The sequence below is a fragment of the Sorex fumeus genome, unplaced genomic scaffold (genome assembly GCF_029834395.1).
Source record: "Sorex fumeus unplaced genomic scaffold, SorFum_2.1 ptg000045l, whole genome shotgun sequence".
NCBI classification, from domain to species: domain Eukaryota; kingdom Metazoa; phylum Chordata; class Mammalia; order Eulipotyphla; family Soricidae; genus Sorex; species Sorex fumeus.
This window is the reverse complement of record NW_026606102.1, coordinates 11,261,789-11,287,307: the sequence shown is the minus strand read 5'-3', so window position 1 is coordinate 11,287,307 and position 25,519 is coordinate 11,261,789. Positions and strand designations below refer to the sequence as shown.

The 25,519-nt window shown below is 49.1% G+C and overlaps 1 protein-coding gene across 1 annotated transcript in view; it reads right to left on the bottom strand.

Moving 5' to 3' along the window:
• The window catches only part of PLPP3 (phospholipid phosphatase 3), an 84,914-nt gene that overhangs the window by 5,239 nt on the left and 54,156 nt on the right, over positions 1 to 25,519 (bottom strand). Inside the window, exons 3-5 of the mRNA XM_056122298.1 lie at positions 23,708 to 23,988; positions 22,861 to 22,918; positions 9,710 to 9,886 (exon numbers count right to left, since the gene is read on the bottom strand). Of these exons, the coding sequence (XP_055978273.1) occupies positions 9,710 to 9,886; positions 22,861 to 22,918; positions 23,708 to 23,988 (516 nt within the window). The remainder of the gene's footprint in view (positions 1 to 9,709; positions 9,887 to 22,860; positions 22,919 to 23,707; positions 23,989 to 25,519) is intronic.

Genomic DNA, 25,519 nt, shown 5'->3' with positions numbered 1-25,519 from the left:
ATGAGCACGACAGTGGAGTGAATCCAGATGTTGAAGAAGCGCAGAGGACGAGGCATCTAACTCAGGAGGAAGAGTGAGTAAAAAGGGTCTGAGAAAGCTGCCCGCTAAGGAGTATATTGAGCTTAGCTTTGAAGGATAAGCCAGGTGGTGAATGCCAGGAATGTTGTTTTAGGCAAAGGGAGAGTGGGAGCAGAGGCACAGAGCTCCAAGAGAGAACTGCACATTCAGACACTGTGTGAAGCTCAGGAAGGGGAGGGCTGGGCAGTCAACCATGATGAAGAGGAGAGTTTTGAGAATCATCCTATGACACACTGAGGAATTCAAACCAGATTCTCTTGACCCAAGGAACCACTGCTGAGGCTGAAGCAGGAAACTGAGTGTTGGGAAAGCTTGACACTAAGATCATGGGCTTGCATGAAAATAGAGAAATTGGAAAGGCCAATTTCCTAAGGTCGCAATTCACATCATGCTCTCAGCCATCTCCAAGTCTCTAGGCTTGGATTCCTTATGAGGATTCTCTATGCAGAGGGACTTATGGCAGAGATACCAGTCAAGAACCTGTTGAAGAATCAAGGGGGGCTGAATCCTCAACATCAACTATGTTGAGGGCAAAAAGATGAATGTTGAGACAGAGTTGCAATTGATGGAAGGGGTGTGTGTGTGGGGGGGGAACTTGAGAGGTTATATTTGTGCATCTCATTCTCTTTTCAACTCTAGAAATCTTTATACTTGTTCCCATAAAAACTTTAAGACTTGGAATGACTATGCTAGGGGAGATATGTAGCTCTGCTTTCCCCTGACTTCTGTGACTTGGGAAACCCTGATGGTGTCCTAGGACAGAGTTCTGACAGTCAGAACAGCAGTCTTCTGTGCTGTAAGACTGCACAGAAGTCATCATGGGGCTATAAGATGATGTGATTTGTCCAGGTATTCAGAAAATGTTACCCTGCCAGCAAGTGCAAGACTACACACAAATAAGCAGCTCCAAGTCGAAGTCACTCATTCATGATGATGAGATAAGAAGCAAGGATGCCCATGGAAGAGGCCAGGATCGGGACTGAACTAGTACATTGCCCTCTCCCAGTCCCTGGCTAATATGTGTGGCCCAGGAGACAAGCTTTGTTCTTTTGAATGGGACCAACTTGTCTTCAAGGCCGACTTTTCCCCATTTTTCAGGAAAATATGTGAGATCTACATACCTGTGCAAAAGAGTTACCATAGGGGGACGGAGTGATAGCACAGCAGGCAGGGCATTTGCCTTGCACGCAGCCGACCTGGGTTCGATTCCCAGCATCCCATAGGGTCCCCAAGCACCTCCAGGAGTAATTCCTGAGTGCATGAGCCAGGAGTAACCCCTGTGCATCACTGGTTGTGATCCAAAAAGAAAAAAAAAAAAGAGGTACCACATAGACTGATTGTTGCTTATATACAACAACACAAAAGGCAGAAATGTGGTATAGTATGCACTGTGGAGGTGGGGTGGTAAAAGGGAGCTGGTATGCTTAATGCCTACCTACGATCTTCCCCCGCGTCTGATGTAGGAAGAAAGAAGAGAAGGAGCTAGATAAAAGGAAAGGAGAGAAGGGGAGACAGAGATGATGGGTCCAGCCTCCAGCGATGCTGATGATGTGGGAGCTATATATTCAAAACACAGGCTCAAAACTCTGAAAACATGAGCTCTAAGCTGCAACCACCCGAACTCTGGAATGTGCCTGTCAAAGTGACAGGCAGGGAGTGGGGGTGGGAGGATGGATTATGGGACACTGTGGTGGGAAGTTGACACTGGTGGTGGGATTGGTGTTGAAATATTATAGGCCTAAAACTCAATTATCAATAATTTTGTAAATCACAGTTCTTTAATTGAATAAAAAACTATAAAGATTTTTAAAAAAGACTCTGGTAGACTGGTGTGAATCCCATATGTGGATGCGAGTTTTACAAAGGAAGCACAAGACCAGCCCCAGTTTCTGAGGTCCTTTGGGGGTGGGTGTGTGTGGTGGTGTGTGGTGTGGATGAGTCAGCACAACCGCAAAGGAAAATGTTTCAAATATCTTGTTGCTGGTATTCACTGACTCCGGGAGATGTGCACGCACACACACACACACACACACACACACACACACACACACACACACACACACTGCTGGGTTCACACAGCCAGTCCTGCTGGGCTGCTGCCTGAGCACCCCAAGAACCGAGCTGGCCAGAATCAAGGGAAGTCTGGGCAGGAGCTCAGCTTTCCACGCTCCTTGCTACAAATGGCCAAGTCAGCGAATTCTGTTCCTTTTGTCAAGGGCAGAATCTGACAATAAGATTGTCCTGGATGTGTTTGGAGTCCCTGAGAGTGGTAAGTGAACTTCTTAAAGATAAGAATCACATGCTTATACATGACTTTTCCGTTGGTTTGTTTTCTCTCAGGCTTCCTGAGACAATGCTCAGGGGGCTGAGGGCCACTTCTGGCAATACTTGGCCAAGAGGGCTAGCAGTTCAGTGCTGGGGTCTGGGCCACCTTGAATCAGGAGTCTCCAGGGTCAGCCCCTGCAGTGTTTGGGTGGGTCTCCAGGGCTATATCCAGTGATGTCTGGGAGGCCATGGGATGCTGACAATTGTACCCAGGCTGGGCGCAAGCTAGGCATATGCCTTATCCCCTATACTACTTCCTGGCCCCTACAGTGGAATTTTTACAAGCCCCCACTGAGTTCATTAAACAAAGCTGATAAGTATAAAAGCAGCAGCAGAGTGTCTGAATCCTAGAACCAGAAGAAAACTAAGATGTCTATTCTGGTATTTGTTCAAGTATAATCCTCAGAACAATTTCAGAATCAACCAGGTGCAACTTGAAAACGTAGAGACCTCCTGCAAGTGCGGTCTGCAATCTGTGTTTTGATACTCTTAAAAGGGTATATGTGATGTGGACCCTAGCTCAGAGAAGCTTCAGTGGACAGTGTCTTGAGATGGTCGTAAGAGTCCAAATCCTGTATCTGTCAGTAAAGGGTTGAGCCTGAGATGCTTTATAACCTCCCTGAGCTGCTCCTCAATCTGGACACTGGGCATTAAGATACCTTAATGATACCTTGAGATTCCTCAAGACGCTCTTTCTTTCTTGGTGCCATTCTGAACTTCCAATGACCTGTCTTTGCACTAGGCACAACCTTGAAATACTATGTCAGGGCCCCTTCAGACTGTATTACTCAACGGAAGGATTTGTGCCAAGTAGTCCTCCACAAATGCAGCCAGCCCCCATGGGAATCCAGGGCCACGTGTCACTCCTCAGGCAAACACTCTTTGCCCTTGCCTTGATATTTCCTTACTGCATCCTGCTCCTCCCTCCTGAATAATCTCATAGATTAAGAGGTTATTTTATCTTCTACAAAATGTCTACTCATCTTTCCAGAAAGACTGGCTTTGGGAATTCTTTCCCACCTTCAAACACCCTCAAAAAGAATAAACAACTGGGGCCAGAGAGATAGCTCAACGAGCAGAACATTTGCCTTGCACACAGCTAAACTGAGGTTTGATCCCTAGAGCACCACAAGGAGTGATCCCTGAGACCCAGGAGCAAGCCATGAACACAACCGTGTGGGCCCCAAAATCAAACAAACAAACAAACAAACAAATAAACTCAAAAATTTCAATTATGGAGTGGCTACCACCAACACTTTTAAAGGTTGAATTAAAAAGATGCATGAGGCTGATCACATACAGTAGCAGATCTTCTCTAGAAAAATAGTTTAGTTCTGCACAGGTGCCTCTGCTGGGTTACAAGGTAAAATATCTTTTTAATGATGGATCCCACTTAAGACTTGTAAAGCTGGTGCACCATAAGCTCTTGAAGGACCACCCCCTCTTAGTTCCAAATCCTTTTTTTTTTCTTTTTGGGTCACACCCAGCGATGCACAGGGGTTACTCCTGGCTCTGCACTCAGGAATTACTCCTGGCGGCGCTCAGGGGATCATATGGGTTGCTGGGAATCGAACCCGGGTGGGCCGCGTGCAAGGCAAACGCCCTACCCGGTGTGCTATCATTTCAGCCCCTTAGTTTCAAATCTTTAAAACAAATGTAGCATACAACACATAATACAACTTCAGGGCCACAGGGATAGTACAGGGATGAAGGCACTTGCCTCGAAAGCAGCTGACCACAGTTTGATAGCTGCAATGCGTGGTCGCTAAGCACTGCCAGGAGTGACCCTTCAGCACCACTGGGCATGGTCCAACCTCCTCTCACCCCCCTTCAAAATCATGCAATAAAATGTTCAACCCATGCACACTCCAATGTTTATGTTTTGTTTTAGCCAGACTCCTCAGTCCAAAGCTCAAGAGAGGAGGCAGCATCCTCACCTGCCCGGAAGTGGCTTTACCAACACATCTGCGCCTCAGCAGAGAGCGGAGAAAGGAGATTTCAGAAGGATTTTCCAAGACGTGGAAAACAAAGATCCTGGGATCCATGTATCTCCCTGTCTTTGCTTTGCTTCCTCTGTCCCCCGTGCCCAAGCTGGTCATGCCCACGCCCAGGTTCAGCCTCCGGGCTGCAGGGCACAGACTAGGCTTCTGCAGAAGAGAGCTGAGGGCTGATTTCCTGTGCTCCCCAGGGCCCTGGCAGCTGGAGGGACCAAGCACAGGAAGAAAGGGAGATGTGCCCCCGCAGAGAAGGAAGACCAGTCCCCGATCACAGCCCACTGCAAGCATGGAGAGAGAGAGAGAGAGAGAGAGAGAGAGAGAGAGAGAGAAGCAGGGAAGCAGGGGTGAAACTGCACCTCCTCCGCTGTTGCCCCCTTTCTCTGCCCCCTGCTCTCCATCTGAGAGGTCAGCAGTCCCTCATGGGTGCTTCTGCAGGCGAGCAGCCATGCTCGTCTTTGTGCGGGGTCAGCAGGCAGGGGGCAGAGACAAAGCCTACCCCCGCTGCCCTACTTCCTGGAGGAAGAGAGCAGCTCAGGGCGGGCCCCACCCCTGGGAGAGGAAAGCCAGGAGAGCTGGGGCCCGTGTTTATGAACTTTACCAGCAGCTGCTTCCTCCACCCCGGCTGCAGCCATGGCGGCCTGGCCCTGTCCTGACCCCTCCCAGGGCCCCACAATTTACCATCTGTTGGAGGGTCAGGGGGGAGGTAACCAGAGAGGAGAGTTGTCACCAGGCAGGAAGTGAACTGCTGCCTGTCCCTTCGTGAGAGGCCTTGGGTGTCTCCCAGGGGTGGGCACGGGGCACCCCACCAGAGAGTTCATCGCATTGTCGCGTGACAATGCGTGTGCAGGGGCAGGAGGGGGTGGTCGGGATCAGTCTGTACCCGTGTTTATATTGGACTGTCTGCCTGTGTGTGTCTGGGGTGCTGAGCGCTGCTGAGAGAGGCTGGATGTCTGGGTACCGTGGGGTTCCCTACCTTGGTCCACTGCACGCTTTTCCTCAAGGTGTGCAGGCCTGCTGGCCCCACATCCCCACATGCTCATGTTCCCTTGTTCAGATGCCCCAGAGAGTCTGCCTGTGCTGGGTTCTACTGTCTTCCCTCTCAGCAGACAGTTCAACTAGTGACCTGAGCAGAGGAGGGACTGAACCCTCTCCTTTTTGGCAAGTAATTTTTGTCTAGACAAGTCAACTTGCTGTGACAAGACTCACTCTCCACAGATCCAGGGGAAGGCGCTAGCCGGCCTGGCCTAATGCCTAGGGCCTTGTGGTGACTCAGCAGCATTGTGGGGTGAAGGACTGCACCCACTGGGGACTGAAGGCCAGGACAGGACTCCGCTTCCCCAGGGGAGACCACCTTCATGGGCCTGGCAGGGAGATGGTGCCACCTGAGAAAGCTGAGCCAGTCTGGTGACACTCAGCGTGCAGGAGATGCCCCCAGAGATGATCCAGTGGGGGGAGGAGTATCCTGCCTGAGGTCACAAACTAATTCCCTAAGCATTCCTTCACCAAAGTTTATATCAAGCACCTATTGTGTTTCAGCCACTGTATTCAGCACGGGAATGAACAACCAGAAGGTTAATCCACGGATGGGGAGACAGGGAGCCAAGCAGGCAATTAGAACAAAACCAGACGTGGGAAGAATGTGCAAAGGCCATGGAGGCTCAGAGAAAGTCAGACAGTTCTGGCTTCAGAGAAGATGAGTGAACGCACTTGTCCTAAATGAAACAACACCATTGCCCTCAGCCCAGGAACCACAGAAACACACCTTCCAATGCGAAATAGACTCTGCAGATGTCAGTGCAAGTTCTTGAGATGGGGAGATTACCTGCTTTGTCTGGGAGTCTTTCCCCACTCCCCCTTACCCACCCCATGAGCCTGGAGGGGAGAGGTGGGACAGGAGGTCCCTGGAAATGCCACCACAGAAGCCAAGGCCAGAAAGAGCAAGCGGCAGATTTGAAGATTTTACCTGTTGGGTTTGAAGCTGTTGGGGGGCAAGGGGAAGGGGTAGAGGAGGGAACTGAGCCAAAAGTGAAGGAAAACAGGTTCTTCCCTGAGCCCCTGGCAGAATCACAGCCCTGCCAACATTTCCACTGGGCCCAGTGAGATCCATTTCAACATTCTGAGCTCCAGAACCATGGGAAAATGGAGATAATGTTTTAAACCAGAGGGCAGCCCTATGTTACAGCAGCAACACAGAAATGGACGGAGAAGGCACGCTCAGAGATGAGCACTTGGGGCGCCATACACGGGCACATCTTGGGGAGATGTGAGCTTAGTGCTCAGAGGGGAACCAGGGTGGGCTGGCGTGCCTGGATTGAGTGGGAGAGGAGGCCTGTGAAAGGGCAAGGCCCACTTGAGCTTTGCCCTTCTCTCCACGGGACCCCAAGATTCTCAGGCCCTGTTCCCTGCTCTCTGCAGGAAGGACTCAGAGAGGATTGGAGGGAAAGAAGATGATGGGTCAGGCGCTTAGTGGTCAGACTTTGAAAATGCTGTTCTTTGGCTCTGTGGACAGACCTGCATGGCTGTAATTCTGAGGGAACTTCTGCCCCAGGAGAGAAAGAAGCAGGCCAAAGACCCCTCTCTGGGGGGCCAGAGCGATAGCACAGTGGGTAGGGCATTTGCCTTGCATGCGGCCAACCCAGGTTCGATACCCAGCATCCCATATGGTCCCCTGAGCACCGCCAGGAGTAATTCCTGAGTACAGAGCCAGGAGTAACCCCATGTACATAACCGGGTGTGACCCAAAAAAGCAAAACAAACAAACAAACAAACAAACAAACATAAAGCCCAAACAGAAACCCCTCTCCTGTTCACATTATCAGGTCAGCAACACAGTGGGGCAGTCACCCCTGGTCCTCCCACCAGTTCCCTATCCCCATCCTCATCTCTGCTCCATGTGGGACCCTGACTGTGTCTGTCTTCCTCACCATCAGAGCCAGGGCAGCAGATCTTGCAGCGGAAAGGGCCCATGGCCCTATTTTCTCCCTGCTAAGCCTTGGCAGGCTCATAGGTTGTCCAATGTCCAACTCCTTATAGGCGTGTTCACAGCCTGAGCCTCTCCCGAGAACCAGGCAAGTTCTCAAACTGATAAATAAGGCAGAGCCCCTGCCTCCATGTATTCCTGCCACAAGAGCCAAAAAGGGCAGGATGTTCGCTTCTGCTTTTCTCGGCACCTCTATCTATAAGACAGACTTTCAGACGACAAGCAAAGACTAAGATGACCATAAGAGCTGGGAGGGTCCTTGCAGGACCCCAAAATGACACTCCTTGAGCAGCTGTTTGCACCTCGGACACCTGGCGTCACCGGCCTGTGGCTGTCTATCCCTGCCAAGTACAAAGGTGAAAGCTTTGGAGTCAGCAAGCCTGCTAGGTGTCTGGCTCTGACCTGGGGACTGTCACCTTTCTGTGCCTCATTTCCTCATCTGTCAGTCACAGTCAAAGGCTGCCTGGGCCTCCTAAGAGACAGAGGTCAAGAGTATCCAGAGAGGAGAAAAATGAGCAATGCTTGAACCCAGTCCTTCACTCCCCCCCCCCCCCCCCATCCCAACAGAAACAAGTTATTGTCCCTCTTGGAAATGCACCCAGATCCTTCCATTTCCTCTTAACTGTGCAGGGCTGAGGCTCTTGGATCTCAACAGAGGAAGGCTAGAAAGGACCTCCACTCCATGGATCTTTGACTTTATTATCGGGGGTGTAGGAGACCCCAATCAGGGCAGTGGTCTAGGGGGTAAGGAAGCACAACCGAAAGCCCCAGGGGCTGGTCTCCTGCCCAGAGCAGCGTTCAGAAAGGTCGAGTGAGCAAAGGGCTTGTCCCATTTCCTGCAAGCCCCCTTCCCCCGCTGTCACTTTGCATCAAGGGCCAGTGAGCAGCTAGTCTCATTAGTGGGGAGTTCCCCCAATCTCCCTCCCTTCTGCGCCTGACTGACAAAAGAAGAAAGAAAACCATGAAGAAAGACATGGACCTGGCCCCGCCCTGAGGCTCAGGTTCCCACGCAAGCAGTGCTTTTTTTCTACGGGACGCCCATCTCTATCACCCCAGCTACTCTTTCTCTTTGCATGGGGCCTCAGATGCAAGTACTACTTTGTACTACAACATCGGTGCTTGGCTGGGCTCTGTGGAGCAACTGGGCAGAGCATTCCCAGGGAGTGAGGCCTACGGCCTTGGTCACTGCTTTGCCTTCTAGAGAATACCCTCTAGACATGTGCCAAGATTGATGTGTTTTTTTTTTCCTGGCACACTGACTTCCTCAGAGGTAGGCTTCCTGATGTCACAGTGAGTGAGAATAGCATGTTCTAACTGCCCGCTGCCCTCTAGGATTGAATCCCCATAAGAGTCCCTCGCCCCCTGCAACAATACCCATATGGAGAGCTGTCAGCCCAGAGGAGAGTAAGATGCAGGGTACTGGGAGGCGATGTAGGGTTGCAGCCAGGCTTCACATTAGCAAAAGGCAAGGGTCTCCATCTCTAACTTATTGCCCAAGGTCTCCCTGTGAATGCACTAGGAGCCCCCTAACAACCAGGCAAGCTACATGTGCAGTACTCAAGCAGCAGATACAGCTTCTAGGGTTCCTGTTGGACTGATGAAGAAGCGCCATTTAGATAGGTGCTCTGTTATCTTTGCCAAATACTCGCTTTCCACTTTGAGCGACAGGAAAAGCAGAGATTGACAAGGAGCTGGGGCTCAGGTCAAGGACAGGTGTCATGCCTTTCCCACCACCCTGGATGTCAGATGAGCTACATGAAAAGGGGGAGCCCATTTATTTGGGGCAAATCAGAAGCCCATTTCTGAACCATGCTTCGGGAGACCCATGCCTGGCCATGCCAGGTACCCTCCTCGGGGAGGGCACAGCCTCCAGCAAACTCCTGTCAAAGCTGCATCTGCAGCTGAGCAAGTGGCATCGAAGGGCATGGGGGCCAGGGCTGCTTTCCCAGAAGCAGGGCATCGTAAGTACCCACCGAAGCGACACGTGAGCATCTGAAGAGTCAGGGGACTGAGTCCTGACATGTGACTCTCTTCCCCTCTTGAACCCTGAAATGTCCACATGCACGTAGTGAGCAGACAGACAATTCCCAACTCTCTTCCAATCTCTAATGCTGAGGGAGCCCCAACCCCTTGTTTCCTGGAGAAGAGGGGGTCTCAGGCCTGGCTGGCATGAAAACTCCCACCAAGATTATGTGGAAAGGAAAAATCGCTGGACTAGAGTCCCAGCACAAGTCGCTTTCCCCACACCAGGCAGAGGAGAGGCGTGAAACAGGCCACCAGCAAAGCATCCAGAGCACTGCCTGCACACAGAAGGCAAGACGAGACTTACTATGCAACAGGCCACCAGCGCGCCTTGAGCGAATCCTGCCAGGACGTCACTGGGGTGGTGTTTGTGGTCAGAGACGCGGGACAGTCCTGTGTAAAAGGCCATCATGATCAGGGTGAACTGCAGGAGGGGTCGCAGAAGGCGGGCACCTCGCCAGGTGAAGCGGGCCTGCAGGTACAGCTGGAGGGAGAGAAAAGGAACACACGCTCAGGGACTCACTCAGCATTTCTAACAACCCTCGGTGCTTTCGCTAAATGGAACCATCTGGAACCAAACGGAACCATGCCTGGGGTGGCATCTAGGAGAAAGAACGCCCAATTTGGATGGGACCTCAAGCTAGTCATTTAAATCCTGAGCCTTAGTTCCTGTAGCCACACACACACACACACACACACACACACACACACACACACACTTTTTTTTTTTCCTTAATGGAGATTTTCTAGGGAGCTAACTTTGAGATTAAGCACAGTCAATGAGATTGGCTTTAGCACCCAGCCTGGCACAGAGTCCTCACAAATGCTGGTATCTGGGCTGAAGAAATAGTATAGCAAGTAGGGTAATTGTCTTGAACCAAATCAGGTTTGATTCCCAGCATCCCATAGGATTCCCTGAGCCCATCAGGAATTATTCCTGTGTGCAAAACCAGGAATAACTCCTGAGAACTGCTGGGTGTGGTCCCCAAACAAACAAACAAAAAACCCAAATGCTGGTTCCCTTTCCCCTCTCCCAGATTGGAACTCATTAAAGAACAGCAGCCAAAGTGAATAAAGGTTTTATATATATACACGTATATATATACATATATTTATATATTTACAATGGATGCTAACTCATTGAACATGCTGGTGTTTTTCTGGAGTTTTAGGTTTCAAAATTCTCATCCCATGGATAAGTCCATGGGGTAAGGAGAGTTTGTCCCTGTGGTTTCTTTCACATAAAAGCAGCTCCACCAGAGTCCAAGTTTCCAAGGCAACACTTAGAACTATGGACCTTGAATGAGAATCTCAGGAAACACATAAACTCATCAGGCCATGCCAGAGAGCCTGCAAACAGAGACTGACAGGCCCAAGGTTGGGTGGGGCAGACAAGCAACCTGAAGAAAGCTGGAAGAAAGAAACAAATACCTCTAGCAAGCAGAAAAGTTGAAATGACGTCAACTGGGCATTGTCTCTTAGAGTTATCTTCCTGCTGTTTCCGTTCTAACCTCTGGACACAACCTACTTCCCAGGTTCCTGTGGGAACTTGGGAAAGGAGGAGGAAGAGGGGACAGGACAAGAGGAACTCCTGACCACAAATCAAAGCAGAGCCCTGGCAGAGGCCAGGAGAAAGGGGAAAAGAGTAGGAAAAAGGCTAAAAACCCAAAGATAGAGCCAACACAGGAGGCAAAGAGGTCACTTTGTCCTTCCTACGACAAACAGACACTTTCTTTTTGATGATCAGGAAAGAGTAAAGCAGATCATTGAGGATTCCGGAATCCCTCTTACCTGAGTAGGAAGAATGTCTTACCCTGAATCCTCAACTACAAAAATCCACATCGTCAACCAGATGATTAAGAAATTAACATGAAAGTATTGTTGGGAAATCTAAGAATGATAGTGACATGGTAAAAAGAAAACGCAGGGTTTGTCTGCTAAACAATGATAAAAATCAAGGGCATTTCACATAGCAAAAACAAGGTGTTAAAATCTACTACAAGTGGTAGAAAAAAATGAAAAAAAAAAATGAAATAAACATCATCTCTTTAGCCAACAATTAGCTCAACAAGAATAGCATAGGGCCTTTATGAAGGAAAGAACTGTTTGAATAGCTAACTACAATTTCACATTTACAACAACAACAACAATAATAATAATAAAAACTTTTTAGTTGGTATGTAGCTCTCTCTGGTTCCCCATACCATCCTTTAAAAAAAGGGGGGGGGGGCGGCTGGAGCAATAGTACAGTGGGTAGGGTGTTTGCCTTGCATGCAACCGACCCGGGTTCGATTCCTCCCCCCTCTCAGAGGGCATGGCAAGCTACCGAGAGTATCTCTCCCACATGGCAGAATCTGACAAGCTTCCCATGCATACACGATACGCCAAAAACAGTAATAAGTCTCACAATGGAGACGTTACTGGTGCCCGCTTGAACAAATCGATGAACAACGGGAGGACAGTGCTACAGTGCTTTAAGTTGGTATGTAGCTCTCTCTTGTTCCCCAAACCATCCTTAAAAAAAAAAAAAGACTTGGAGGAAAAACTTGGAAAAAATATTCTAAAAAGAATCAAAGGCTAAACCAGCCAAAAGAAACCAAAAGCAAACACGCCAAAAAGTCAGACACATGAATGGATAAAGTTCCCAGAAGTGAGATGCTATCATTTCTATCCTGAAGGGAGGGGCCTGAAGTCATATGTTCTAGTTTTATGGGAACAAGGGAAAGAGGAGTGGGCTGGGCCAGTTACCATGGAGAGGCACTGGGCTTGAACCCATGAAAGATGAATAGGACGGAAGAGGATGGAGTTGGTGGTGTGGGATGTCCGGCAGAGTCAAAGTTCAGAAGCCAGCAATCAATGTCCCAGAGAAGTTGGCAGAGTTGGGCGGAGCAGCAGAGGGTATAGAGGCAAGAGATGAGGACCAGGCTACAGGGCCAAGAAGAGGTAGCTCATTAAAGGCCTGGCTCCTAGGCATGGAACCTGGCCTTTATTTCATAGCTCAGTCTTTCCCAAACCATATTCCCTAGAATGCTAAGCATCCTTGAAGAGTTGGTGACTGCTCTATGCTACTTTTCTCCAACTTACAATATTTACCTTCTTTTTCACAGTAGAACTAACCCAGTGAATTGAAATTGGGAAATGTTGGAATCAGCCCTGAGTCCCGCCAGGTGTGGCCCGCAAAACAAAACAAACAAATAAACCACAAAATTGGGAAGTGTTAGTGTAAGCAATGGTGGAAAAAAATGAATGGATTGTAAGCCCATCTCAGGCTGCTTCCACATCTACTGAAAGGGCCCCCTGGGGTGCTGCACTCAGGAAATCAAAAGACCCTTCGCAAGAGGGGATGGCATGGTGGTGGCGTAGCCCCAACTCAACCCCAACCACCCTTCTGGACCATGACACGCTCAAAGAGCAAGGAGCAGTCCATTTGCTTATGCCCACTACTAGCAGCCCTTCTGACAGACAGTCTTGGCAGTGGAAGAGAGTGCTGGGTATCAGAAAGATTTTTCCATCAGCAGATGTCTTGCATATAAAGTATGACAGCTGCTCTGCCATGGCTGTAGTGTCCTACCCTAGTGGGTATCGTAGCTTGGGGGCCAGCCACGAGGTGTGACCCGATCAACAAATGATTTAACCACTTTTCTCCATTTGGACCATACAGCCTGGAGATTATTCAACATTTCCTTAACTGAAAATTCTGCAGATCCTCAGAAAATGCTCATTCAAAAGCCTCCCGCACTTTCCCCCACCCTTCCTTGTGGGCTTGAGGTCAAGGGGCCCTAGAAATCAGGGTGGGGGTAAAAGGAAGGGTGGACTCCCCTACCGGATAAGGCCTACATCTCCCCTTCCACTGACTCAGACACTCAGGGCTGGAGCTTAAGAAAAGAAATAAATACACGAGAGGAACTTGAGGAGAGAGGAAGAGACTTTAGAATAGCTGCAGGAAGGGAGTGCTCAGGAATGAGGGAGGTGTAGGGGGGGCATGGGAAAGGAACCCTTTGGGGAAGTGGCAGGACACGGAGTCATAGTGAGCAGATGGAAGCTCACACACGAGATCCATCAATAACCCACACCTTGAAAGAGAAAAGCCATAAGGGCCCGGGATGGATCCCAGGGCTGGTGGCTGAGACATTGGAACAAAGTAAAAGTGCAGGCCAGTGCCTTTCAGCCTGGCTTGACTTCACCGAGCATGTGGTCACTTATTTGGGTCTCAGACTCCTCATCTGTGAAACAGGGAGGACTGTCTCCCTTGTCTCTGGAACGCAGTGTCAAATGAGACCACACAACTCCCCAACTGTTGCAAGTCAGTGCCTGGGACAGATTCCAAAATCTGTGACCCTGTTGGCCTTGGTAAATGCCATGTCCTCCATGAATGCGCAGATTGCACCAAAAAACAAGCCAGTTGCTAAAGAAAGAGATTGCACAACGACCTTCCACCCAGTGGGGACATCTGATTTGAGAAATAAGCTGGTGGCCAACAGGTTCTGAGGTCAATCAAAGGAGCTGATAACTCTGTCCGTCGCATGCCTTCCTAGCTGGGAAGTGGACTGGATAATGCTAGCCTATAACACAGGTCTCATGAACCACTCCAGGCAGAGGTTCGGACCAAGATTAGAGAGAACATTCCGGAGCACTCTGCTCCCATGGACACTAGGTGGGACACTGAGGTCCCTAGAAAGCTCCACAAGGAAAGTTCCCCTTGTTCAGTAGAGTAAGTCACGCCTCCTGAGCACAGGATACAGGGCCTCACCCTGGACCAAGGAAGAGACTTTCCCAGAATCAGAATCCCTGCAGGGGCTCCAAAAGTCTGAGGCACCCTAGAAAAGGAAGCTAATCTCATGTTATTTTATATTCCGCAAGCCCAAGGACAGTAGAGGCAAGGGCCAGGAGGATCGCTCCATGGTTGGAAGCCTGCCTCATGTGCTGGGGGAGACAGCAGTTAGGATAGAAAAGGGACCTCTGCCAATGATGGTTGGAAGGATCTCTCGGAATGGGAGATGTGCACTGAAAGTAGACAAAGGACCAAACATGATGGTCTCTCAGTATCTGTATTTCAAACTATAATATCCCAAAGTGGGCTGGAGCGATAGCACAGCGGTAGGGTGTTCGCCTTACAAGCAGCCAACATGGCTGACCCGAGTTCGATTCCTCCGCCCCTCTCGGAGAGCCCGGCAAGCTACCGAGAGTATTCGATATGCCAGACACAGTAACAACAAAGTCTCCAATGGAGACGTTACTGGGCCCGCTCGAGCAAATCGACGATCAACGGGAGGGTCTTTACCTTTCCCCTCTCGGAGAGCCTGGCAAGCTACCGAGAGTATTCGATATGCCAGACACAGTAACAACAAAGTCTCCAATGGAGACGTTACTGGGCCCGCTCGAGCAAATCGACGATCAACGGGAGGGCCTTTACCTTTTACCTTTACCTATCCCAAAGTAGAGAGAGTAAGAAGGAAGATGCTGCTATGGAGGCTGGGGCGGACGGGGAGGGATACTTGGAGATACTGGTGGTGGAAAATGTGCAGTGCTGGAGGTATGGGTGTTCAATCATTGTATGACTAAAACTCAATCATGAAAGCTTTGTAACTGTATCTCACAGTGATTCAATTTTTTTTTCTAAAGAAGACTAAAATGAAGGATATCAGAGACCAGGGAGACAGCTCAAAGAGCTGGAGTGTATGCTTGGCATGTCAGGGTCCATGTTTCCATCATCAGCACCGCACAGTTCCCCAAGCATCACTGATGTGGTGCTCTTCCTCACCAAAGAGGTGCTGAGCATAGAGAGCAGGACAAAATTAAAAGCCGGAACCCTGCCTGCTCATCGTAGTCCCATCAGGCATGCTCTCGAACTTCCCCACCACAGGCGTGGAGAACCTCATCAGCATGCGCCTTCTGAGAATCAACCTGACTTTGCAGAAAGGGCTTGATCTGAGTCAGAGGAAATAAACTCTTTTCTCTGCTTCACACCAGTCATAGGATCCCAGACTAGTCACAAGGACCCTTTGAATTTCTACTTTCTCATAGATAACGCAGAGATTTGGCACTTAAAAAAAAAAATGTCAAAAAGCCACGTCATGAGCATCAATCGTTCAAAATTGTGAAAGCTCCAAACGGAATAAAACTTTTTAAAAAGCCCCTTTCTTGTGCTTAGAGCTTTCTTCTGATACAATTGGAAAGATAGGAAGACGGCAACAGAAAAATATACTTCTCCCCTTATCCCCCAAATGATATCTAAGAAAGTCCCTGGCACAGAGAACCCACTCCCTAAATCTCCCCCAATGGAGCCCTCTCCTTCCCGACCCTGGTTTCCAAGTTGGGGTTCTGTAGGACACCAACAAAACCTCCTTAGAAAGGGCTTTCTGAACACAAGCCAGCCCCTCTGGTCTGGAAGAGCAGAACCAACAGTGGCCAGAGTCAGGTTTGCTTCTTGCTAAGTCATTTGTGTCTCCTTACACGATTTGCATACTGGGGAAACAGGTTTGTAGTGTCCTTTCCCTTCATTTCCATCACTCTGGGGACCTCTCTGCTAAATGTGAAAAGGAGGCTTTTGTCCCTCCCTGCTTCCCTGCCCACTGCTCTCTTCTTGGAAGTGTGTCCAGAGCCCTAGACACCCACATGGAGAACCATCTCCCTCCACTCCTCTCCTCCCTGTCTTCTCCTTGGCACTGGTTTGCTTGCTGGTGATTTGTCTTCAGGGTGCAAAACTGGACTTTCTCTTTGGGAGGCAATTCTACTACTTCCCACTGACTTTTCTCCTTAAAAGGGGTATTGGGCTGGAAAGATGGCTGAAAAGGCTGGAGCACATGCTTTGCTAGGTGTTTTAAGTGACACTATCTCCCACTGTCACAATCAATTGATATTAGGTGACACCATCGTGTCCATTTTACAGAGAAAAGCATCAAGGTCCAAAGAGACCATGTCACTTGTTTGAGGGAATAGGGAACCATAAGATTTACATTGTGAAACATTCATCTTTTCTAATCTGTGCTTTAACCACAGAATCACCCAGCTTCCTTGAGAGATTTATGCTTTGCAAATAAAATATTGCTCTTTCGAACTGGACTTCTGCCTTTGCAGGAAACAGCAATGTGGGGGAGTCCACAGCTGTCATAGTTCGAAGGACTAACCTGCATAGGTCACGGGGGGGAGGGGGAAGACCCTCAGGCTCCTTTGAGGTACACACCCCCCCCCCCCCCCCCCCCGCTTTCTAATGCCATGTCTGAAACACAGATTTGTGTGAATTACGGGAGATGACCAGAACTGAGGTAAGGGAAGTCTGGGAATTGGCAGAGTGGACCTCCTGATGGGGTCCACAGCCCTCTCCAACATGTTCCAGCCTCACTGACCCCAGTCACAGGACTTAGCCAACTGTCTGGGACCAAGAGTTGAGCCTTGAAAACCACAAGTTTGAACCACAGGTCTATTCTTGTAAACAGACCCTGTGAAAGTACAGCCTGGATAAATACAGTCCTGTGCTGTAAATGATTTTTTCTTCCTTCAGATTTTCTCAATATCATTTTCTTTTCTCTCTCTATTTTTATTGGTTTTGGGGGTCACACCTGGTGATGCCCAGGGGTTACTGCTGCTTCTGCACCCAGGAATTACTCCTGATGTGCTCAAGGAACCATATGCCGGGGATCGAACCTGGGTCAGCCGAGTGCAAGGCAAATGCCCTACCTGCTGTACTAGCACTCTGCTCCCCCGGCCACGCCCTCCCCTTCCCAGCCATTTCCTTTTCTCTAATGTACTTTCTGCTAAGAATACAGTATAGGACACATAGGAAGTATGTGTTCACAGCTGTTTCTGTTCTTAGGAAGGTTTGGGATAGCAGCAGGCTATCAACAGCTTGGGTTTAAGAGGGTCAAAGTAAACTATAGGTTTTGGGCAGCGTGGTAGACCAGATGTCTAACCCTCCACACTGCAGAGTTCCACTAGATCTACTTTCCAGGTTTTCCAAGCAAAATGGTGAGTTCTTTTATTGTCCCTGTTGCTCAGAGGCACAGCCCAGGGGCTCAGGAACCGTGGCTGAATGGAAGCGTGGAGAGGACACAGGTTGGAGGGAAGCCTGGATGATGGCTCAGGGAGGAGGAAACAGAGCAACATCTGGCATGGTGGTTTATTCCCCCTGGAGACTGCCATCCTGTTGTTGCAGAGGGTTTCCCCGGGTACTCCCAGGGTCTGCGGGCATGTCTCGTGGGTACACCAGGCCCCACTGCTTTAAGGCTCCAAACATGCTGAACGAAACCTCAATGACTAACAACCACAGGCCAGAGGACAGGGCTATCAGAATACAGCCTGTCTCCTTGGTACCCAGCAAACCCTCCAACACAGAAAGAGTTCTCACAGCCTCTTGGGAAGAATTCACAGGGAAAAGTTCACCAACAGAATCCTACCCCACACAAGCCACAAGAGCTGTCAGATTGGGAGTGAGAAGACTAAGAAAATCCTAACTGGAAAGGCAAGGCTGGGGAATGCCCAAAGATGTGGAATCCATTCACTTACTGGTCTGGTGAAGAGAGCTACATAGTGAATCAGGAGACAAAGTCTCCTCCATGAACCTTACAGGGATCAGGTGATGAAAATGAAGATGAAGATTCGGGATGCAGCTGGGGAGAAATATGGGGATGAGGGGAACATAATGGTGCCAAGCGGGTGAGCGAGACCCAGAGGTAGGCTGTCATAAAACAGGAGGTCTGTTGAAACAGGGACGGCTTCTCTGGCAAAGTGAGGGGACAAGGTTCAACTTGGATGATCACAAAAAACTTTATTGTGGGGAGGGTGAGGGATGCTGAGCCACACCCAGCAGTGCTCAAGGTTTACTCCGGGTTCTGAGCTGTGGTGGCCTCTCGCGTGAAACTTGGGTGGAGTGGACATGTTAGTCCCTGTGTGTTCCTGATGGCTTCCCAACTTTCCATTTCCATTCTGCACTAAGAAAACTTTAAACACTTCAAAGAGAGTCACGTGTCTGGAGAGGTTAAAGGACACCATGAGATTCTACCCTTCCTGTAGCAGGTGGTCAGAGGACACGGGGGCAGCCATTGAAAGGAGACATATGGCTGTTGCTCCTTTCCAGGAGTGCATGGATGCCTTGCTCTAGAGCCAGGAACCGACCTGCGTAGACTCTTATGCTAACAGGAACTCCCACGGCTGCCTGTAGCAGTGATGGCAGGCACTTAGCAAGTATCCTGGGGAAGCTGGAGTCTCTCTGTTCCTAGACAGGAACACTGCGGAGGTGAAGTCAGAGGATCTCCCATCCACCCAAAAAGATAGCAAACTTCCTTCAGAAATCTAAAGTGCTGAGACACTGCAACACCCCAGGCAAACAAGCCCCAGTCAAGGGCACTGTCCTGCCTTGGAGGCCCTCAACTGAAGAGGTTATTTATTTATTTATTTATCTATCTATCTATCTATCTATCTATCTATCTATCTATCTATTTCTGGGCCATACCCAGCAATACTCAGGGGTTACTCCTGGCTCTGCACTCAGGAATTACTCCTGGCAGTGCTTGGGGAGCCATATGGAATGCCGGGGATCGAACCTGGGTCAGCTGTGTGCAAGGCAAACACCATACCTGCTATACTATCACTCCGGCCCCCGGCAGAGATTGTTTTAGGGCAAGATAACCTTAATGCTCAAACTAGAGCCCTATGTAAGGATGGTACCCATGTGGGTGTCTACAATTATGAATATCTGACTTAGTGCTTGCAAGGACTCCCAAGAGATTGGGTAAAATAACCTGCTTAGGAGACAAAGGACAAAGTTCCTCTCTTGCCCTCTTTCCCTTTCATTCTCCAGCCTTCCTTTCCTCTCTCCTGTCCTTCTTCCCGAAGTATGAAGGCTTTTCCACTCTTTGGGAAGTTCAAATAAACATTCTATCAAGTCTGCTCGCACCCCCCACCCCTTACCCTTGCACGGTTCTCTTGCTAGAATGGGAGCTGGTATGGAGGGGCAGGTGGGCATGGGGCTGTTCCCCTCAGTGAAACAGACCAGAGACTGGTTCCCTTCAGGTGGGACCACAATCAACATCAGCTTAGTAGGTTCCTCCTGAGCCAGGAAGGATGGTTTCTGTACCCCGCGTCACAGGACAAGGAACAGATGAATACTGAACTATCTATTATTTAACATCCTCCTTGTCTGTCCCTTCAGAATATATATAATTAGTGTTGTTTTAAAATTTTGTGGTAGTTTAGATAACATGATTAAAATCCTGTTAAGATTAATGGGGTTTGTTTTGTTCTGGGGGCCACACTCAGTGATGCTCAGGGCTTACTCCTGGCTTTGCACTCAGGAATTACTCCTGGCAGTGCCTGGGGAACCATATGGGATGATGGGGATAGAACCCAGGTTGGCCATCTGCAAGGCGTTTACAACTCATTGAACTATCTCTCCTACAGTTACGATTTTGATGTACAAAGTTACGGCATCTTCACTGACATTAACGTGGTCAAGAGCCTCCACTACTATGTTTAAGTCACTTGTAGATCACCTCTTCCTTTCTCCGGTCTCCACTATTACATGGTAAATTAAGTTTTATTTTGTTTTTGGCTTTGCTTAATCTTTATTTTATTTCAGGTAAGTTTTTTTTTTTTAAAGACAGTGGTAATAGAGTTATGGGTAATAGAGTTCCGTCACTTAGTGGTGACGGAATAATTATGTACATCAGAACTATTTAAATTTTTAGATCCAGATTTGTTTACTTTTTTTTTCTTTGCTTTTTGGGTCACACCCGGAGATACTCAGGGGTTACTCCTGGCTCTGCACTCAGAAATTACTCCTGGCGGTGCTCGGGGGGCAATATGGGATGCTGGGAATCGAACCCAGGTCGGCAGCGTGCAAGAAAAACGCCCTACCCACTGTGCTATCACTCCAGCCCCAGGTTTGTTTACTTTAAAGGAGAAACAGGGTCACCATAATGTATTCCAGTGAGATATTAAGAGAATCAGACGTTCTAGATGAACACAGCCCAGTGCCTGACGCACAGAAGATACTGAGAGGTGCTAGAAATGTCCCTCCTGGGACCTTCTGGAGCACACAGAGTTGGTTTCAAAATTACTCAGTGTTTTTCTCTTGGAAGTAAATGAAGGAATGTGGAAAAAAAAAATCCCTCCTCTAAGCACCTTTACCACATGCTCTGAAATTACATTTGTAAAATTGTTTCCAGGTCTGGGTAACATATAAAAAAATGGAACAGGAAACTAAATATCTATGCTAAATTATCCTTTCTCGGGGGCAAGGCAAAAACAAAAACAACTTCAAAAAAAATGAAAAGTGACGGAAAATGCTGCAGGAATAAATAAATCCACGTGGAACGGCTTCCGAGCTTGGGTCACCTTTTACGCACCATCTCCTTGGTTACAGGGAGGCCAGAGGCCTGAGAGCTTGAAAAGGATGGGGAAACCAAAACAAAGCAAACTCTGCTATTTTTTCCAATTCCTAATTATGTTTTTCAACGCCAGTTAAAATCAAAACACTCTTTTTCAAAACAGCATTTGCTGCTCTCAGCGCTGTCTGGCCTCTCGGGGCCTTTTCGCTCAGAGCGCCCTCACAGAGGCTGATAGCAACGAGTTCCTGGGCACGGGGACTTAATTCAAAAAGAGAGCAAAGACAGGGGTGGGAATGAACTGACAGAGAGAAAACGCCTGAGGCACAGCCCACACCTGCCCAGGTCCAGTGGCCTGGCCCTGAATCCAGTGTGGGAACTCAGAGCCCAGTCCCATCTCCGGGGGAAGTGTCTGCACCAGGGCCACTGGCAGATGGCTGAGCTATTCTGGCCTTGGTCTCCAGGTCAGGCTGGGGCTCAGGAGGACTGGCTTTAGTGTGGCATTATGAGGCACCTGCTCAGTTCAACCTTACCCCGAGTGAAGGAGTAATGGTTTTTCAAGTTCTACCATCAGGAGAGAAAGAGAGAGACAGAGAGAAAGAGACAGAGACAGAGAGGAGAGAGAGAGAGACAGAGACAGAGAGAAGAGAGAGTGAGAGGCAGAGAGAAACAGAGAGGTAGAGAGGAGAGAGACAGAGACAGAGAGGAGAGAGACAGAGACAGAGATACAGAGAGTGAGAGACGGGGCGATAGAAAGGAGAGAGACAGAGACAGAGAGTCAGAGACAGAAACAGAGAGGCAGAGAGGAGAGAGACAAAGACAGCCAGCGAGGCAGAGAGGAGAGAAAGACACAGAGACAGAGAGGCAGAGGAGAGAGACAGAGACAGAGACACACATATACACAGAGAGAGACAGAGAGAGAGAGAAAGAGAAACAGAGAGAGAGAGAGAGAGAGAGAGAGAGAGAGCAGAGGGAGTCTGGCAGGGCCAATGCATGCAGGTGTGCATGCAAGAATTGGATCAGCTAAATGCCAGTTCCAGTATTCAGGTAAATTCTGGCAGTCAGCTTCAATTTCTGGAACCTCACTGAAGCTATCCTTTCCAGAGAAGACAGTAACTTAGGCCCTAAGACTGTCGAAGAGGGAAGTGAGTATAGGGATCACCAGAAAGAAGCATCTCTTGGGATTCTAAAATGTTAATATATCTGTTGCTTTATAATTTTATTTTTTTAAAGATGCAGGATCCTTATCAAGGAGTCCCAGTAAAATATTTTTTGGTAAGGAGGCTTTCAATCAGTGCTCAGGAGTTCGGGGGGGGAGGGGGCGGCTTTGGGTGATTCTTGGTCTTCCAGGCTAGAGGTTCAAGGCAAGGTCCTAGCTAGAATGTGGTGCTGCTCAGAACCTGTGGTGACAGGAATCTCCGGGGTGACTCTGGCAGTACTTAGAACCTCTTAGGCCACAGTAGAGCTCAAAATATCCAAGGCAGCACTCAGAAAACTGCACAGTTCTGGGGACTGAACCAGGCGATCACATAGAAGGCATGTTCCCTATTCTCTGTACCATTTCTCATCTGTATTTTGGGGTACATGCAGCAGTGCTCAGGGCTTACTCCTGGTTGGGCTCAGGGGACCATATGTGGTGCTGGGGATCGATCCTGGGTTGGCTGCATGCAAGACAAGTGCCCTACCCACTCTACTATAGCTGGGTCCTAACGCAATAAGGTAAGGTAAGGTAAAGGCCCTCCCGTTGATCGTCGATTTGCTCGAGCGGGCCCAGTAACATCTCCATTGGAGACTTTGTTGTTACTGTGTTTGGCATATCGAATACTCTCGGTAGCTTGCCGGGCTCTCCGAGAGGGGCAGAGGAATCGAACTCGGGTCGGCCATGTTGGCCGCTTGTAAGGCGAACGCCCTACACACTGTGCTATCGCTCTAAATATCTTAAATTGAAAAATGGGAAATGTCTAGAAAAATCAGTGGAAAGCCAAGCACTATTGCTACAGCTGCAGTAGGGTATACTTCCAGCAACTTCTTTTTCAAGGATGGCAAGGTAAAGTGTGACTGACGGCTCCTTATACAGAGGGGACTTAAGCTAGGAGTGGACCCTGGAGCCTACCGGAATCAGAGGGAAAGAACTTACCACCAAATACAGCATGGTGTACATGGAGAAGGAGGCATGGCCAGAGAAGAAGGACTTCCTGTAAAAGCAAGAGAGGATCGTGAAGGGTCAGAGTCACCTCCCACACACCTATCCCAGTCTTCCCACCCAAGACCCTGACTGTGCCTAGAACAAGGAACATGGCAGGTGCCATGAACTCATGAATGAACAAATGAACTTACCAAGGTTCTGTCATAATCATTTTATTTTATTTTTGGTTTATTGGTTGGTGTGTGTGTGTGTGTGTGTGTGTGTGTGTGTGTGTGTGTGTGTTCGAGTTCTACAATCAGGAGAGAGACAGAAATAGAGAGAGAAAGAGAGAGAGGAGAGAGATAGAGAGAGCGAGAGCGCAATGCTCAGAGGCTACTCCTGACTTTGCACTCAGAAATTACTCCTGGTGATATTGGGGGACCATTGGGGATGCCGGGGATTGAACTGGTGTAGGTTTTATGGAAGGCAAGCACCATACCTGCTGTAGATAGGTAGCACCAAAGTTTTTATGTTTCCTTTGGGGGCACACACCCAGCAGTGCTCAGGGCTCAGTCCTGGCTCAAAGCCACTCCAGCTGGGGCTTGGGGAATCATTTGGTGTGCTTGGATGGAACACACAAGGCAAGCACCATACCAACAGTCCTATTTCTCTCCAGCCCCCATCATCATTTCTTTACATTCTTTCTCAAGCACTGCACAGCAGAGTCCTCAGGAAGAGGGATTTGTATCTATTCAATGACATCTGAGCCCCAGAGCAGAGTCTAGCAACTAGTAGGTGCTGAGGACATGCTCCCCAAGTTGCCTGTATCAGGGTGGGGGCTGGCAGAGAGGCATCTCACCTGGCTTCCTGGACTTTACTGTCATCACCTCTGCACGTGTACGTCTGAATGTAGCCTTCTGAGCAGTTGATGTGGCGGAAATCAGGGTTGCAGACGCTCAAGAAGTGAGGACGCAGACGCCCTATGGCGACTTTGGCAATGTCCGTGAAGGACTGGCTGATGGCACAGCCGAAGAGGAAGCACCCCACTTGCTTATAGAGGGCCGCCACGTAGGGGTTCTGAATGGTCGAGCGAGACTTCTCCTTCAGGTAATAGATCCGGTAGAATTCCCCGGTGATGATCTGGAAGGAAACCAAGAGAGGAATTAGGGCATGGGGAGACTCATCTTCAGAACAGATGTCATAACGGATCCATAACGACCCCAGGAGGCTGGTATAAAACTGAAGCTCAAGAGTCCAGGTATTCAGACACGAAGAGGCACAGGGTGGGGGACCATGGTGCCAAACGCAGCCATTATTTCCTTTATGGGTTTTTTGTTTTGTTTTGTTTGTTTTTTGGGTCACACCTGGTGATGCTCAGGGGTTACCCCTGATTCTGCGCTCAGGAATTACTCCTGACAGTGCTCAGGGGACCATATGGCATGCTAGAAATCAAACCTGAGTTCTCTGCGTGCATGGCAAACACCCTACCTGCTGTGACACCAATCTAGCCCTCCTTTATGTTACTTTATTTTTCCAGAAAAGTTCTACCTGGCCATAAAGAACCTATAAAACAAGAAAAATTCACAAACACCTATATATGGGGGGAGAGGCATGTCTATAGGATTTTTTTCTTAATGAAGAAAGAGACAAATAAGGGCTTGATGGCTTCTCCATGAAGGGGAGGCTGCTCTGCTTTGCAAGGCTGTGGGCTTAACGGGAAAGGAAAGCAGCAGGCATCACATGAAGTATTTCTTCCATTTGGCCCTTTGGAAGGATGTGGAAGAAAGCAATGCTGGGTTAGAAACTAGGCACTCTATTGCTGGGACTCGGGGGGGGGGGGGTCTTCTCACAGCTCTGAGCTTGGGAGTCACTCCTGGCAGGGTTAAGGGACCATATGTGGTTCTGGGGATCAAATCAGGGTTGGTCGTGTGCAAAGTTAGTATACCTAAGTCCAGTGTTATCTCTACAGCCCCAAATCAGCAAGTTTTCTTGGTGTGGTTTTGAGGCCACACATAGTGGTGCTCAGAGCTTTTACTTCCGCACTCTGCACTTAAGGATCACTCCTGGTGGGGCTTGGGATACCCGAGATTGAATCTGGGTTGGGTGCATGCAAGGTACAAATGCCCTACCCACTGTGCTGTGTCTCTAGCCCCCAAACCAAGGCACTTTTAACGTGGCATTTATAGCAGTTCAAAAAATTTTTTTCTTTTTAAGGTTACCCATCACTAATCATCTAAATGCCAACATGCCAGGCTCTGCTTTTATACCCTTCACTTCATAAAACACCCACAATCACGAGGGATTCATCCACTGAGGTTCCAAGACAGGAAATAACTCAACTGAAACTGCCTGGATTTTCATTCAGAACAGCGGGAGCGGGTGGGGAGAAACTGTCCCAATTAGGTCAGTGCCAGGGATGCCCAGGCAGCTGGCATGAAGGCAAGGCCAATCCACCTTGGCCATGCCCCACCACACAGCTGGCTGGCCTCAACACCACAGCATGGCCTGGCCACTTCCTGCTTGCGACCACATCCAGCGGTAGAACAGTCACCTCATCACTCACCACAATGTCCCTTTCACACTTCCTCCCCTGGACGATGAGCCACACTTGCCCTTTCAGGGAGCATGTTTCTAACCACAGGGAAAGCCATAGATGAGGATCCTCCTGAGG